This window comes from Geotrypetes seraphini, chromosome 4 (assembly GCF_902459505.1).
Source record: "Geotrypetes seraphini chromosome 4, aGeoSer1.1, whole genome shotgun sequence".
In the NCBI taxonomy this organism is placed as follows: domain Eukaryota; kingdom Metazoa; phylum Chordata; class Amphibia; order Gymnophiona; family Dermophiidae; genus Geotrypetes; species Geotrypetes seraphini.
This window is the reverse complement of record NC_047087.1, coordinates 12,682,991-12,697,045: the sequence shown is the minus strand read 5'-3', so window position 1 is coordinate 12,697,045 and position 14,055 is coordinate 12,682,991. Positions and strand designations below refer to the sequence as shown.

The 14,055-nt window shown below is 42.4% G+C and overlaps 1 protein-coding gene across 1 annotated transcript in view; it reads left to right on the top strand.

The window, feature by feature from the left end:
• JPH3 (junctophilin 3) overlaps window positions 1–13,797 on the top strand; it is a 234,027-nt gene extending 220,230 nt beyond the window's left edge. The window contains exon 5 of the mRNA XM_033941680.1: window positions 11,195–13,797. Within this exon, the coding sequence (XP_033797571.1) occupies window positions 11,195–11,275 (81 nt within the window). The 3' untranslated portion in view covers window positions 11,276–13,797. The remainder of the gene's footprint in view (window positions 1–11,194) is intronic.
• Window positions 13,798–14,055: the final 258 nt, after the last annotated feature.

Below are 14,055 nucleotides of genomic sequence, written 5' to 3'. Positions count from 1 at the left end.
GTACCTGGGGCTATGGAGGACTGAGTGAGTGGCCCAGCGTCACAAGGAGCAGCGCTGGGTTTGAACCCACAACCTCAGGGTGCTGAGGCTATAGCTCTAACCACTGTGCCACACACTCCTCCAGAAGCCCTATTCATGAAAGCCTCATGCAGTTATGCCACTCTCTGAGAGCTATCCCTAGGCTTTCCCAGAAGCACAATGCTATTATGTGTTTTCTCCATCTCTTTGTATCATTAGTATTCCTAACTAGCTTCAAATTTGCCCAATAGGATTGATCCTGATCTGAGTTTACCCCGCTGTATACAGAGACAAGTCTTGCTTTTCTTAGGGACATCAGAACTACAAGTCATGGAGTAAAATGTGGACTGGATCAAACCTTTCAGGTAAATCTGGAGCCAGTTGGCAACCAGTCCCTACTCGGCACTCTTGCACAGCTGTCAAGTTACCAGTTCCAGGAGGCTAATGGGCTTTGTAGTCATTGATTCTCTCCGTTGTCAGTACTGCAGGTCCTGTAATGCATAAGGCTGAGGTTGGCAGAAATTCAGGACTGGCTTCAAATCTTCCTCCTGGAACTGGGCAACTTGGAAGATCTGCTATTGGTTTTCTTTTCCCTGCCCCCCCCCCCCTCCACCTCCTTCTCTGGGTTACTGAGCCTCCTGGATATGCTGCTTCAATGCAGCGAATAAGCGTGAATATTTCATTTCACATTTCCTGCTGTGTAGTTCAGAAAAGCATGGTGCTTCCCTTCCCCCCCACACACACACACACCTGTTTAAACCTGTCCTGTTGATTTAAATATGTAAACTGAACTGCTAAATGGCTCTGGGAGAGAGTAGAAGCACATTCATATCTCTGGTGCTGTTGATGGGATTTCTGAGGGGTCAGGAGCATTAGCTCATAAACAGAAACCTTCTGAAAGGCTTTGTCTCTCTGGCTGAAAGATAGGGGTGGAATATTGGCTCGTTATTTACAGCAGTGAAGTACTATGACAGTGAATATGATCCATACCAGTTGATCTCACTTATGTGGGAATGATCTCGGAAAGATAAATTGAACAGTTAAGTGACTTTTTGCAAATATGCATCTTTCACTAATGGATTGTTTTAGTCTGCTGCAGCTCCTGGGTGGGGCTAAGGGATTCAAGATTAGCAATGGAGGCCAGTAATGGAAAAACATTTCTTAAAGAAGGGAATTCTGTAAAGGGTGTCTAATTGGAGCTTGGAATGTTGCTACTCCTTGGGTTTTGGCCAGGTACTAGTGACCTGGATTGGCCACCGTGAGATCGGGCTACTGGGCTTGATGGACCATTGGTCTGTCACAGAATGGCTGTTCTTATGTGTGCCTAGTATAGGACAATCAAGCCATTGTAACATCACTGATGAGGTTGGCTCTGAGGCACTGTGGAATGAAGCATTATGACATCACAATCTCAGCTCTGGAATGTTGCTCTCACTGTGGTTCCGGAATCTTTCTATTCTTTGAGATGCAGGAATGTTGCTACTCTTTGGGGGGTTTTGCCAGGTACTAGGGACCTGGATTGGCTCTGAGGCACTGTAGAATGAGGCATTATGACATCACAATCTCAACTCTGGAATGTTGCTCTCATTGGGGTTCCGGAATCTTGCTATTCTTTGAGATTCTGTATGGAATGTTGCTACTTCTTGGGTTTTGGCCAGGTACTAGTGACCTGGATTGACCACTGTGAGAACAGGCTACTGGGCTTGATGGACCATTGTCTGATCCAGTATGACTATTCTTATGTTCTTATGTACTATAAGCGGATGTATACATGTGTATATGTTTAGAAGTGAGTGCTTATGCCAGTCATAAAGCTGATATAAATGGTCACACCTAGACTCCTGAAAAACACACACAAATTATAGCATTCTGCAATTTACATGTGTAACTATATGTCTTATGCTATGTGCCCCTTCAGTCTACACACCGTTATGGAGTAGCACGTAGTCAGAGTATTGGAATTAAAGCACATATGTGCACATATGGTATCCTAGTCATTTATGTGCATTCTTGGCTCCTTGCTATCGGTGCCCATTTTATAAAATTACCTCTTAACAGCATCTTCCCCTGTCCAGTATCTCACCTCTGTAATCATGGGAGTGGCCTTTGGTATCTGGACCAATTGGAGTCTTAGGCCACTCCCAGAGCATCCCAGAATGGCATCCCTCTTCCTGGCCTTCTAAAGGTACAGGGGGATTCATGGGATGTTGGGGTGTGGGGAAATTGGTTGGAATGAATGTTGGGGTGTCAAGTGGGGTGTTAGGGTGTCGGAGGTTCATGGGATCAAGGGGGCCTGGCAGAAGGAGGGAGGGAGTGAGCATCCCTCCTGCTGATTGGATGTAGGGGGGTGCTGCGGGTGTTAGGCAGGAGGAAGTGGGCATCCCTTCTGCCGATCGCAGATGTGTATGTTGGAGGGGGGGTTCCTCTGCCACAGCTGGCTCAGCTGATCATGGAAGGGGTATTTTCCTCCGATCAGCTGTGCCGGCAGGACTCCCTGAAGCCACAGTTTCAGGGAGTCCTGCCAGCTCAGTTTATTGGGCATTCCCATGCTACGATCAGCTGAGCCGGCAGCAGTATCTACTTTTAGGATTGAAATGTAGGCCAGCATTTAGTAGGCCTATATTTCAGGCATCTGCAGCTCTAGGGAGACACGTAGTGACACTTAAACTTGCCCGGGTGAGCTTAAGTGTCCTATGCATCTCTGTAGACCCGCAACAGATGCCTACAATGTAGGTGGCCATTCTTGCCTGAGCTTTTTCTAAAAACGTGTATCCTGATGGTAGAATCAGCCCCTAAGTCCATGTGATTCCTGCACCAGTACCGCTTGCTGCTGTAGGCATTTGACAGTTGTGTCAATATTTGTTGGCAGCAGCAGTGACAATGGCTGGAAGAGATGGAAGATGAAATTGGAACCCGGGAGTTATCAACAGACAGCAGACAATTGGTACTTATACTAGCGTATTTCATGCCCATTGGTCTTCCTTTGTAAAACTGGCCACACTAGCCAAAAACTATCTGTTTGGCAACTCTTCTCCCTTCTGTAGGTCCAGATCTTCTTGTTACCTCACCTCAAGTTAATGGAATAGGCTGATGCAATCCTGGTTTTGTCCCATTATATGTATAGGTTTGTAGTTCTGGTTTTCCCATGAGATAAACAAAATTGGATCAACCTAATTGACTGATTGTAGAAGAGTTGACATCCCTAATAGGGGTATAGACTAGATGTGAGATGCTGACAATGAGGGAAGAATAGGGACAGGGAAACAGACGGTTGATGCTGGAAAGAGGTGATAGGGCTACAAAGGAAAGATGGATGGTGGACAAGGACAGAGAAGACATGTCACATGGACAGGAGACTTGGAAAGAGAATACAGAGGAAAACAGAAACGAGGACCAACATAATTAGAAAAATAAAAAGTACAGAATGAATTTTATTTTCTCTTTAGTGATTAGAATATATCAGTTTTCGATATGTACAACTACCAGAACTCTTATTAGACATGACTAGGCAGAGATATGGAAGGGAACCTCAAAGCCCACTATTCTTAAACTTCAGGCAAGCTTGAGGCCCTCTCTGGCCAGGGGACCAAGGGCAACTGTCCTGGTTGCATCCCCCATCTCCACCTGTTGTCTTTATAGTTTCCACCGTACAAGGGGCAATTCACTTCTTTCTACTGTATTTCTTTGGTCTTTTAGTGCATACAAGGAAAGTTTAATTTCTGTCTACATATTTTTATTTCTAGTTTGTAGTCACCTTTTTGTATTTGATATCTGTGATCTATGTGTATGTCGAAGACCAGGTATTCTGTTAGCATAGATTTTCTCTGTAGTAATTTGGCTTACATGTACTGATGTTCAAGAGCCCAGTGTAATATTTGGAGCAGGAAGGGTCCTTGTTCTTTAAGTTAGTGCTGACACGGCAGATTTACTCTAGGCGCTGAATGACATTTTTGTAGAGTTTAGTATTATTTCACAATATGTCTGGTTCTGAGAGGGTTTATGTAGTTATTACTGAGATTATACTAGAATCAGACATTTCTTTATGGGGAAATATCCAAGCTCTGCTCCGCTCCCAATGTTGTAGGAGTACTGGGGGTTCTGTGGATGCAAAATTTGTTTGCCTTACTATATGGGGGGGAGCCTGAGTGTGCTGGAGGACATTAGAAACAGCAAAATTTATTTTTATTTATTATTAGGATTTATTTACCACCTTTTTGAAGGAGTTCACTGAAGGAGGAGTTCAGCATGAATAAGTCAAACATAACCAATAGACAATTACAATAGTAAAAAAACAACCCCACCTTTCAGATCACAATACAAAGTATGGCATAGCATGTTACATTACAATGTCAACACAATGCGTGATAAAAAATTTTTAATAGGCAGCAAAGAAGGAGGACATGGATAGAAGAGATAGAGTAAGAGGTCAGACTGGTGCTTGAAAATGATCTCATCTAGGATAGGAGTGGATAAACATGTCCTGCACTCACACACACAAGGAGTGACACCAGCTGCTTAGCCACTCCTAGCTAACATCCAAGCACCTTTGGATGTCACATGCAGCTTTCTTTAAATCCGTCCCCTGATTTTCTAACTCCTGTCTGTATGTTCCACCTTTGCTTACATCCTATGCTGTATATTAAAATGGTTTATTGTGTTGACATTGAAATATAGCCAAACCTTGTATTGTTATTTGCCTATGTTTGACTGAGTCTTGAGTGAATTCCCTTAAAAAAGCAGTAAATTAATCAATCAATAAATGTTAGGTTCCATTTTAGAAGTCATCACCCAAGAAATAAGATCTAGAGATCATCCTGAGCCTTTTGTTATGTGCAGCTGTGGCCAATAAAGCTAGCAGAATGCTACAAATGATTAGGAAAAGGATGTATAGAAAATAGGACAAAAATGATGATGGATTCAAGATGACGATTGAGTCAGACGTCTGGCGGTGAGCTCCGTGTCAGCGTCTTCTGATTCTCCCTCTTCCAACAGTGGTGGCTGAATTTTCTTTCAGGGACACAGGGCAGAGTGTTTCTTTGTTCCTGCTTGGCCTATTCTCGCAGCTTTGGCCGCTTGAAATATTTTTATGCCAACTAATGGGGAAGAGGAAGGGAGCTACGTGGCCGAATCCTACGGCAGCCGCGAGCTCCAGGAACTTGATACAGACAATGCTGGACGCGGGATTCACACGTCATCAGAGAGGGACTCTACCAGCTTCGGGAGGAACACTAGAGTCTTCGGTGAACCTCAGCATGGATCGGGCTTCTCTTCAGCCTGGGAGTGGAAACTTTGTGGAAGGAGAGGTACTCCTGCAGACCCGGAGAATCCCGGAGGAGCAGTGGGAGCCAAGTTGTTGGGAGGTGAGACTCCCACTGCAGCCAGTTTACTAGCACTATCCACAGAAGATGGTAAGAACTTAATTTCTGCTCCTATTAATCAACAATTTGGAGAGATAATTAAACCTGTAACAAGCAGTCTCAATGTTACATTTGGATAGTGGTACTGTCAGCTCTCAGGTAAAGGAACATGAACTTAAATTAACAAAGTAAGGTGAAAAAATACAGCAACATGATGACCAGATCAATTCACTTAAATCACTGGAATTGGAAACGTTCAAAGAGCGATTTTTTTATTAATAGAAAATTGGAATTTATGGAAAATAAACAGGGGAGGAATAATTTGAGATTTTTGAATTTTCCCAAGTCTCCAGTGATTTCTGGTCTGGAAATGGTCCGGAAATACTTAAAAGAAGTTCTTTTAATACCAGAAGAAAGCTTACCGCCTATTGTCACAGTGCAATATATTACCTCGGAGAAGAAACGGGAAAGCTCTACTCCTAAAGACCCAGTAGGACCAGAAGCAAGTGGATTGAACTTAACAAATTTTATGGAAAGTTCTCTTGAAGTAATAACTGAGAGGACTACCCTTATTGTTTCATTTGCCTTAGAGTTTGACAGGGATTTGATTTTTTTAACATATTTCCGACATATGAATAAAACTTTTTGGGGCTCAATAATTCATATATTTCCTGATAGATCTCGTGAGACATAGAAGAGAAGAAGACTTTTTGGTTTATAGACCTAGAGTTATTTCTCTGGGTGGTTCCTTCGTATTAAAATTTCCTGCTAAGTGCTGTATCTCATTAGAAGGAAAATCTTTTCTATTTTTTGAACCCAAACAGTTGTTACAATTTATTGTGGCCAAGGAAGGGGGGGGGGAAGTAACCATAGGACCAATGGTGATTCCTACAGTTTAGTGAACCACTCTCTTACTTCTATTATGTCCTGATAAATGATTTTTGTATTGAATTTCTTTTTTTATTTACTTAGTTCTTGGATCATTGTGGACGAAATAATGAACATTATGTTTTTCTTTTAATATTTATTTGGATGGGGGATACCATCCGTGGTTTCTTATATTCTAATTCTGATCCATATTCAAGTTGAAGTTCTTGTTTAAAATGTAAAATTTGAATGCTTTGTATCACTCCATGGTGCAACCTCACCTTGAGTATCGTGTGCAATTCTGGTTGCTGTATCTCAGAAAGAATATAGCAAATTAGGAAGGGATAATTAAAATGATGAAGGGGATGGAACGCTTAAGAGGTTAGGGCTCTTCAGCTTGGAAAAGAGAAGGCTGAGGAGGATATGATAGAGGTCTACAAAACCCTAAGTGGAGTAATTGTTTACTCTTTCAAAAAGTTCAAGGGACACTTCAGCTAATGCTTTTAAAACAGAGGACAATATTTTTTCACTCAATGAATATTTACGCTATGGAACTTCTCGCCAGAGGATGGAGTAACAGCAGTTAATGTAGCTATTGATTCTGTGCGTATGACCAAGAGCAGGTATTTTGTTAGTAGGAATTTTCTTTTTTTTTTTTTATTTATTTGTTTACATTTTACAAATTGTTAAACAACAATGTAATAGAAATAAACATTTGAGAAGAAACATAACATAAGTTATAAATCAAAGATTCCACAAATTTAACTAAGTTCATAGTCCACAAACTAGGGAGAGAGAATCCTACACCTCCAAGGGAAGTTGGTTTTCCAAGAAATGTTCATTCAAATTAAATTAGGAGATCAAACAGTTGGATTAAATTAAATTATCATCCTGGTTAATAGAAAAGGCATGGAGGGGATTGGAGCTTAACCAGCTACCTTACCCTCAAGAAAAAATTTCAACTGATCAGGTTCATAAAATATATATCTATTATTCTGATAGGTAATACAGCATTTACAGGGAAAACGTAACTGAAAAGTTGCTCCTATACTCAAAATTGGCTGACGATAAATTAAAAATTTCTTTTGTCTATCTTGAGTCCATTTTGATACATCAGGAAAAATTGAGACTTTTGAACCATGAAATTCTGAATTATCAGTTTTATAGAATAGACGAAGAACTGCTTCCTTATCTTGTTGAAAAACAAAGGTTACCAATAAAGTTGCTCTTCCCATAATTTCTTCTTGTTGAGATGTTTCCAGGATAGCTGTGAGATCTAAATCTCCTGCTACGGTTCCTTTTCCTTTATCTTCTTTAGGAATATTTAAATAATAAAGTTTATGTACCGGTGGTAAATTATTTTCAGGAAATTTAAGTACTAGTCTCAATAAGGAATGAAACAGTTCTCTTGCCGGTTGGAATTTGGAAATAGGAAAATTTAAAAGTCTAAGGTTCAAACTCCTGTTAGCATTTTCCAAATTTTCCAATTTTCTAACAAGTAAATTTTTATCCTTCAGTTGTAAGTTAATTGAAGCTTTCGCTTCAGTCATAGATTTTTCTAATTTGTCTATTCTATCGGATTGCTTTAGAAGTTTCTCATCAAAAGTCTTAAACTGTATGTTGGTACTCTGGGCTGAAGTGACGAATTGAGAGCATACCTTATACAGTGATTCCAAGCCACTCCAAATAGCCTCCATGTCTATAACATCAGGTCTTATCAAAGGAGGAAGCAAAGTTGTACCGGGAATCACTCCACTGGATTCCACCTTCTCCTTCTCTGTAGCATTATAGGTTTCTGTTCCTCCATTCTCCATTGTCGGCTGCACAGGAGCCGACAAGCTGTGCAACTCATCTGGGGTCAGAGAGGAAATCGGCAGCACCACCGGAGGAATCAACTCCGGAGTTTCCTGTGCTGCAAACATCGCTCCCAACACCGTCCTGGGGCGAGGAGGAACTCCAGGTCCCATCGGGCTGAGCGAAGTCTCGCCCTCCAAGATCGAGGTCTGCCCCCCTCGATCAGCAGACACGCCCGCTCCAACTGGGACGGCAAAGCTGGTAATCGCCGTCTGCGTCGACGGCGAAGAGGCAGAGAAAGTAGGAAGAACACCCCTCTGTCTTCCCCTGCGCTTCGGCATTGTAAAAAGAGGAAAAAAGAAGGGCAAGTAAGTAAATATTTGCCGGTTGTGCAGGAGCCTCTCGCCGACACGACTTACTCCGTCGCCATCTTGGATCCTCCCCCTTAGTAGGAATTTTCTACATGATGATCTCTCGTAGTCTGTCCTGTTTAGTTTCCTAATAGTATGGGGGTGAATCAAAAATTAAAGGCAATTGTTAAAAGATGCGATAACCAGAACAGAACTAGCAAAATGTAACCTATGTACTCGTACATTGCTTGTTGGATAGTTCGTTCACACAAATTACAGCGCTTGCCTTCCCCCCCACCCCACCCCCCATCTGCAGTCTTTGTTTGGGATTGTCCTTTATGCAAGAGTCTTATTTCATGGAGTGTCAGATGATTTCATTTATGGTCAAATATATTTTATTGAGCAATCAAGAAAACAGCAAGGTAACACAATAATACAAAACCAGCTCAAAAGTTTGTAATATCCCCCCAATGAACCTCCCCCCCAAAAAAAACCCCAACCAAAACACCCTCCCCCCCCATACCCACCCCTGGGTCCTCCTTCCAAACACAAAGTAACAAAGAATCAGAATATCAAACTATACAGGAAAAGGTACAAAAAGGTAAGTACAAACAAAAGCTTCAATTAAGTATTCGGCTACGAGCCAGAGGGGTCAAAGTAGTCCAAAAAGGCTCCCAAGTGGTCTGGAAAAGACGACCCTGGCGAGAAGACAAAGATGATTTCATTTATATATTTCTATTAGTATAGGGTCACTGAGTTTGTATTTGGTGAGGGGCTCTGTTCGGTATGAGCGGCAGAAGCTAGATATTTGGGTGGTACTTTTTTTTTTAGTAAGCCACAGCCGAGGGCGCTAAATGCTCCAATGCTGATCCAACACTCATAGACATTCTGTGAGTGCCGGAACATTTGGTGCTCTGGGCCTCAGCTTAGTAAAAAGAGGGGTTATTTACCATATTTTAAAATGTATTACCCACTCCATCCACCAGTTCTGTAGAGGTTACAATAAAAACATGCATAATAAAAAGCAGATGACATAGTGACATCGCAGCACCTAAGAAAAACCAGGTACGAATTTTGATCATATAATTCACTGATAAATGTGATCAAAAAGGAGTGTCTTCAGATGCTTTCTAAACTGTAGAACTCTAGGCAAAGTTCTGGAGTTTCTCTAGTAATCTGGCTTGTTCAGTTTTCCCGGAAGCTGTACTGATGTTCTAGGTCCCATTGCAATTGTCCTTGTTCCGTGCATTTTGGAAGATATGGCAGAATGGTAGATTTTCTCCAGGCCTTGAGTGAATTTTTGTACAGTATGCCTGGAACTGACAGAATTAATTTTCTTGCTGTTGATATTGTATTAAAAGCAAATATTTTTTGAACAGCACGTTTTATGGGGAATGCGCTTGCTCTGCTCTAAAGCAGTTGTTGTTCCAAGTGGAACTGTGAATGCAGAATACACAGTTTGAATTTAAAACTGTGTGAAGAAAGCATTTATATATTGAGGGACTGTGACAGAGCTGAAGAGAGCAACCTGCTGGCACTCAGGCCCCACTGCACAGAAGCTTTCCCTGGAAGTAAACACTTACTAGGATGGAAAGCTGTTCTCCCGCTGCCAAAAAGGGTTCTCTGTGGCTGCTACTGATCATCATAACTTTATGCAAATGTATCGCTAGGCGCTCATTAGGGATGCACATAATTGGTGCAGAAATTTTCTGCTGTTGTGTGAGGGTATTGGTGGCTTTGGGGAGTCCTACCAGCTCAGCTGATTGGGGATTCTGCTGCCGCCAGGGAGAGCAGCAGTGGCAGAAGACATTTTTGACAGGAGGGATGGGAGAAGGAGCTGTGCCTAGTGATTGCTCTTCTGAGCAGGTGCCAGACACAGTTCCTCCCCCTTTTGTTCTCCAAAATAGCATACATAGAATTTGCATGCTATTCATGCTGAGCATCACCCGTTCTGTAAAAATCACTCCCATGGGGTAGGAGCTTTTTGCATCCTGCCCTCACTGTTGGGAGTGGGACAGGGTGTAGTAAGAGGCAGAGCAGTGGTGGAGCAGGGCGGTGACTGGTGCCAACTTTTTGAAACATAAAAACTCAGCAGCTTTCGGTGTACCATTCACCTAACTGGCAGGGATCGCCAAGCCCCACCAGCTGAAGACATTGGCAGCCCGCTGAACCCCCCATGAAAAATCTGTGGCACTTAGTGGTACTGCTGACACAGGCACGGTGGACATAGTCAGGACTGAGCATGGTTCAGAGCGCTGCCTTTGAATGCTGCACTTTTCTAAACATGGGCTGGCAGGTTGTAGATGTCTTCAGCTAGCAGAACTGGGGATCTTTGTTAGCTAAGGGAGAGGAAATGTAAGGCCATGTAACCTATCCACTGGCCCACCCCCAAATTTTCTTCTGGCTATGCCACTGGTGCACGCGGTACAAATCTGTAGGAATGCCTTGTCTAAGGTAATTCTGTAAGGAACGTATGCTTTTAGCTTTAACTTTGAGAACTAATGTAAAAATCTGTAGGGAAAATTCCTGGAAGCTTTGCAGCTGCTTTGAAAAGTGTTCCCCTCCCATTATTAACATGTAGCAATTTCAGATTAGGGTCTTGACAAGATGACAGTGAGCAAGGATCCTACAAAGGCTTCATAGCAGGAAAAGAAGCAGGGGAGTTAGAAGGCAGACGAGCCCCCAAACTAGAGAGAATTAGGTGCAAAGAGTTTCATTGTACACATCTTTTTGACCGTTGGGCAAAGCTCCTAAGAAGCACATGAAGCTTATAAAGTCTCTCTCTCTCTTGTCTCTTTTCAATTCTAGGGCTCGGCTCCTATCCTAGTTCTCATGGTGATCCTGCTGAACATTGGAGTTGCTATTTTGTTTGTTCACTTTTTCATCTAACAAGGCACCTGTTCTTCTGTTTGCAAAGCAGATGGGACACGAACGGACTGGGAAGGAGAAAGATGAAGAGATCAGACTGTGACAATTCTCAGTCAATCATCTTTTGTTTCCTGCCCCAGGACATAGTTGAATATCACGCAGCGTTTGCCTTTTTTTCTGGGTATTGATTTTTGGATTTCAGCCAGAATTGGTTGCTTGTATAAAAACTGTTCTGTGTGGCATGGCAGAATGTCCCACCTCTCACAGCTCTGCACAGGAAAATGCTATCCCAGCACCAAAGGAAGCAGAGGGACTGAAGGACTGACCTAGTGTCCAAAGGGGTTAGTCAAGGAAGAGCTTTAAATCTTCCTTGATCTCAAAAGCTGCACTAAAGAATGAAAGTGAGGACGAGGCACACATTCCTTTTCAGGTCCCTCCACCTAAAATCGATTTTTTTTTTAAACCCTTAATTTATGGCTATTTTGGTAAAATCGTACAAGCAACACGGTTAATTTGTCATGTAGGCCTTTCATTTTTTTCTTTTCACTGCTGAAGAGGGAGAGGGCTGGAAGCTCCTCATGAAACTTCGTTCCACCTGCAACCTAATCCTCCTGCTAGTCTGATACCATTCCACAAGTCCCACTGGTATTTCAGGCACCCTGACTGGGTGCTATGGTGTTTGATGCCAAGGAGTTCAATTTCCACCCAGATACTGGATCCAAGCTGCAAACTTTAGCGGGCCCCACAAGTGATGAGGTCTCATTTTGGCACATTACTGTAGGTCAGCTGTAGATCCAGCATTCCAACATGTCCCTCTAAAACCCCTGTGAACGTATCTTTTTAGGTGTCCTGTCATTTACAAGGACGTCGTAGCAGTTTTACAGTTATATTGCTAAACTGTTGAACATAAAAATACCAGCAAAACAACAACAGAGGTGACCAATTGGTGTTCAGTCTCTTTTATTCTAATGGACTCGACACGATTGTGTTTTGGCCCGTAAGGGCCTGCCTCAGGAGTCTTGGGGTAAATCAATTTGTGCAATTCCCATAAACTGCAGCTTTTTCAATTAACCGCGGACAGCAGCAGACGCTGTTCATCAGAGCTGCAGTTTACTCAAGCATGTGTTGAAACGTTTATGGGAATTGCACGAATTGATTTACAACGAGACTCCTGAGGCAGGCCCTCGTGTCGAGTCCATTAGAATAAAAGAGACTGAACATCAATTGGTCACCTTTGTTGTTCACTGGTGTGAAGGCAGTTTCTCCTGTTTGTTTCCAAACATAAAAATACACCAGACTATAACTTACATGACAATAAGAAACAGTTCAGGAGCCATGACCAAGGGAGAGAAGGGATGAGCACAGCATGAGAAGAATAAAACCAGTATCATAAATCAGGAGATAGGAGGGAGGGAACTGTCAGAAACCAGCGAAGTGTCTGTCAGTCTCACTCTCTAAAGAGGTGACAGAGGCAGTATTCCCACATGAACGTCCCCAGGAAACCAGATGGATTATAATTACGTTTTCGGAATAATTCTGCGGTTCCTGCCTGTACTGAAAAACCGTAAAAAGAAAAAGCAAAAACAGTCTAAATATATCAACCAAAGCAGATGACAGAGTTTACTTACCCTCCCCCCCCCCTTTTTACAAAGTTGCAGTACCGGTTTTTAGCGCAGGCTAGCACGCTGAATGCTCTCCGCTGCTCCCAACATTCATAGACCATCGGGAGCAACACATTCAGCATGCCAACCTGCGCTAAAAAACACTATCATGGTTTTGTAAAAGGGGGGGGGGGTATATATTTATAAAACAAAAAAAGAAATCCATCTCTTTCCCTCCTCCCATCTCCAAACGGTAATAGACTGAATGAAACAGTCCTGTTTTGCTTTCCCTTCCAACATATCATGTTTTAACTCCACTCTGGATCGTTCTTTTTGATCAGAAATAAATGACCAGAGGTGGCACCATCCCAGCTGCCATCATGAGACATGTTCTCAGCTCACAGTGATCAATGCATGCGTTTGGTAATCTAAATTTAGCATAAAGTTTCAGTTCAGTTCAGAGCCTGTTTATGGGGGATCAAGCAGGGAATTTCCCAGGGGCCATCTTGGCAAACCTGAGTGATGGAACCAAGGCAGAACTTGTACCAGCTGGGCCCACTAGAAGCCCCAGTCCACTCCAAATTTTACAGAATTCAGTCCCAATACATTGTCTCAGCCATGGGAAGAAGAATGTACAAAACCACAAACCACGCATTACAAAAAATATATAATACCCCACTCCCCACCAAAGAAATGAGCAGAGGCAGGAGGAGCAAGTCCTCGTGATGTCAGATTCAGGTTGGTAATATTCATCCCCATTCTCTGGAAGCAGGGGGAGGAGGCAAGCTATATGGAACTGGTCTACCTGCATAATTTGCTTTTATCTTTTGCATGTGTTTTGACTTTTGTTTTAAATATTAAATGGTTGCTGCAGCCCTAGAGAGAACCAAATAATAAATATTGAATTTGCAGCTGTATGGTTCACAGCTGCAGGGAAACGTTTATAATTCTGCTTGCAATTCTTTCTTTAAAAAAAAATAATGAAAGAAAAATAATCAAAACCCATACGCTAAAAAGATCTTGAGATTTTGTACAGTCCAGCAACAACACCACCTACAAGGCTTCTGGACTATAGATGGCCAGAGAGTGCTGGGATAGAGTCAAAAAATCACAACTGGTTTCCATCATAATCTGGGGTGAGGCAGGTGTCAATACTTGCAACAGCAAAGTCCTGATAACACCTCAATACCCGAAGGAGGT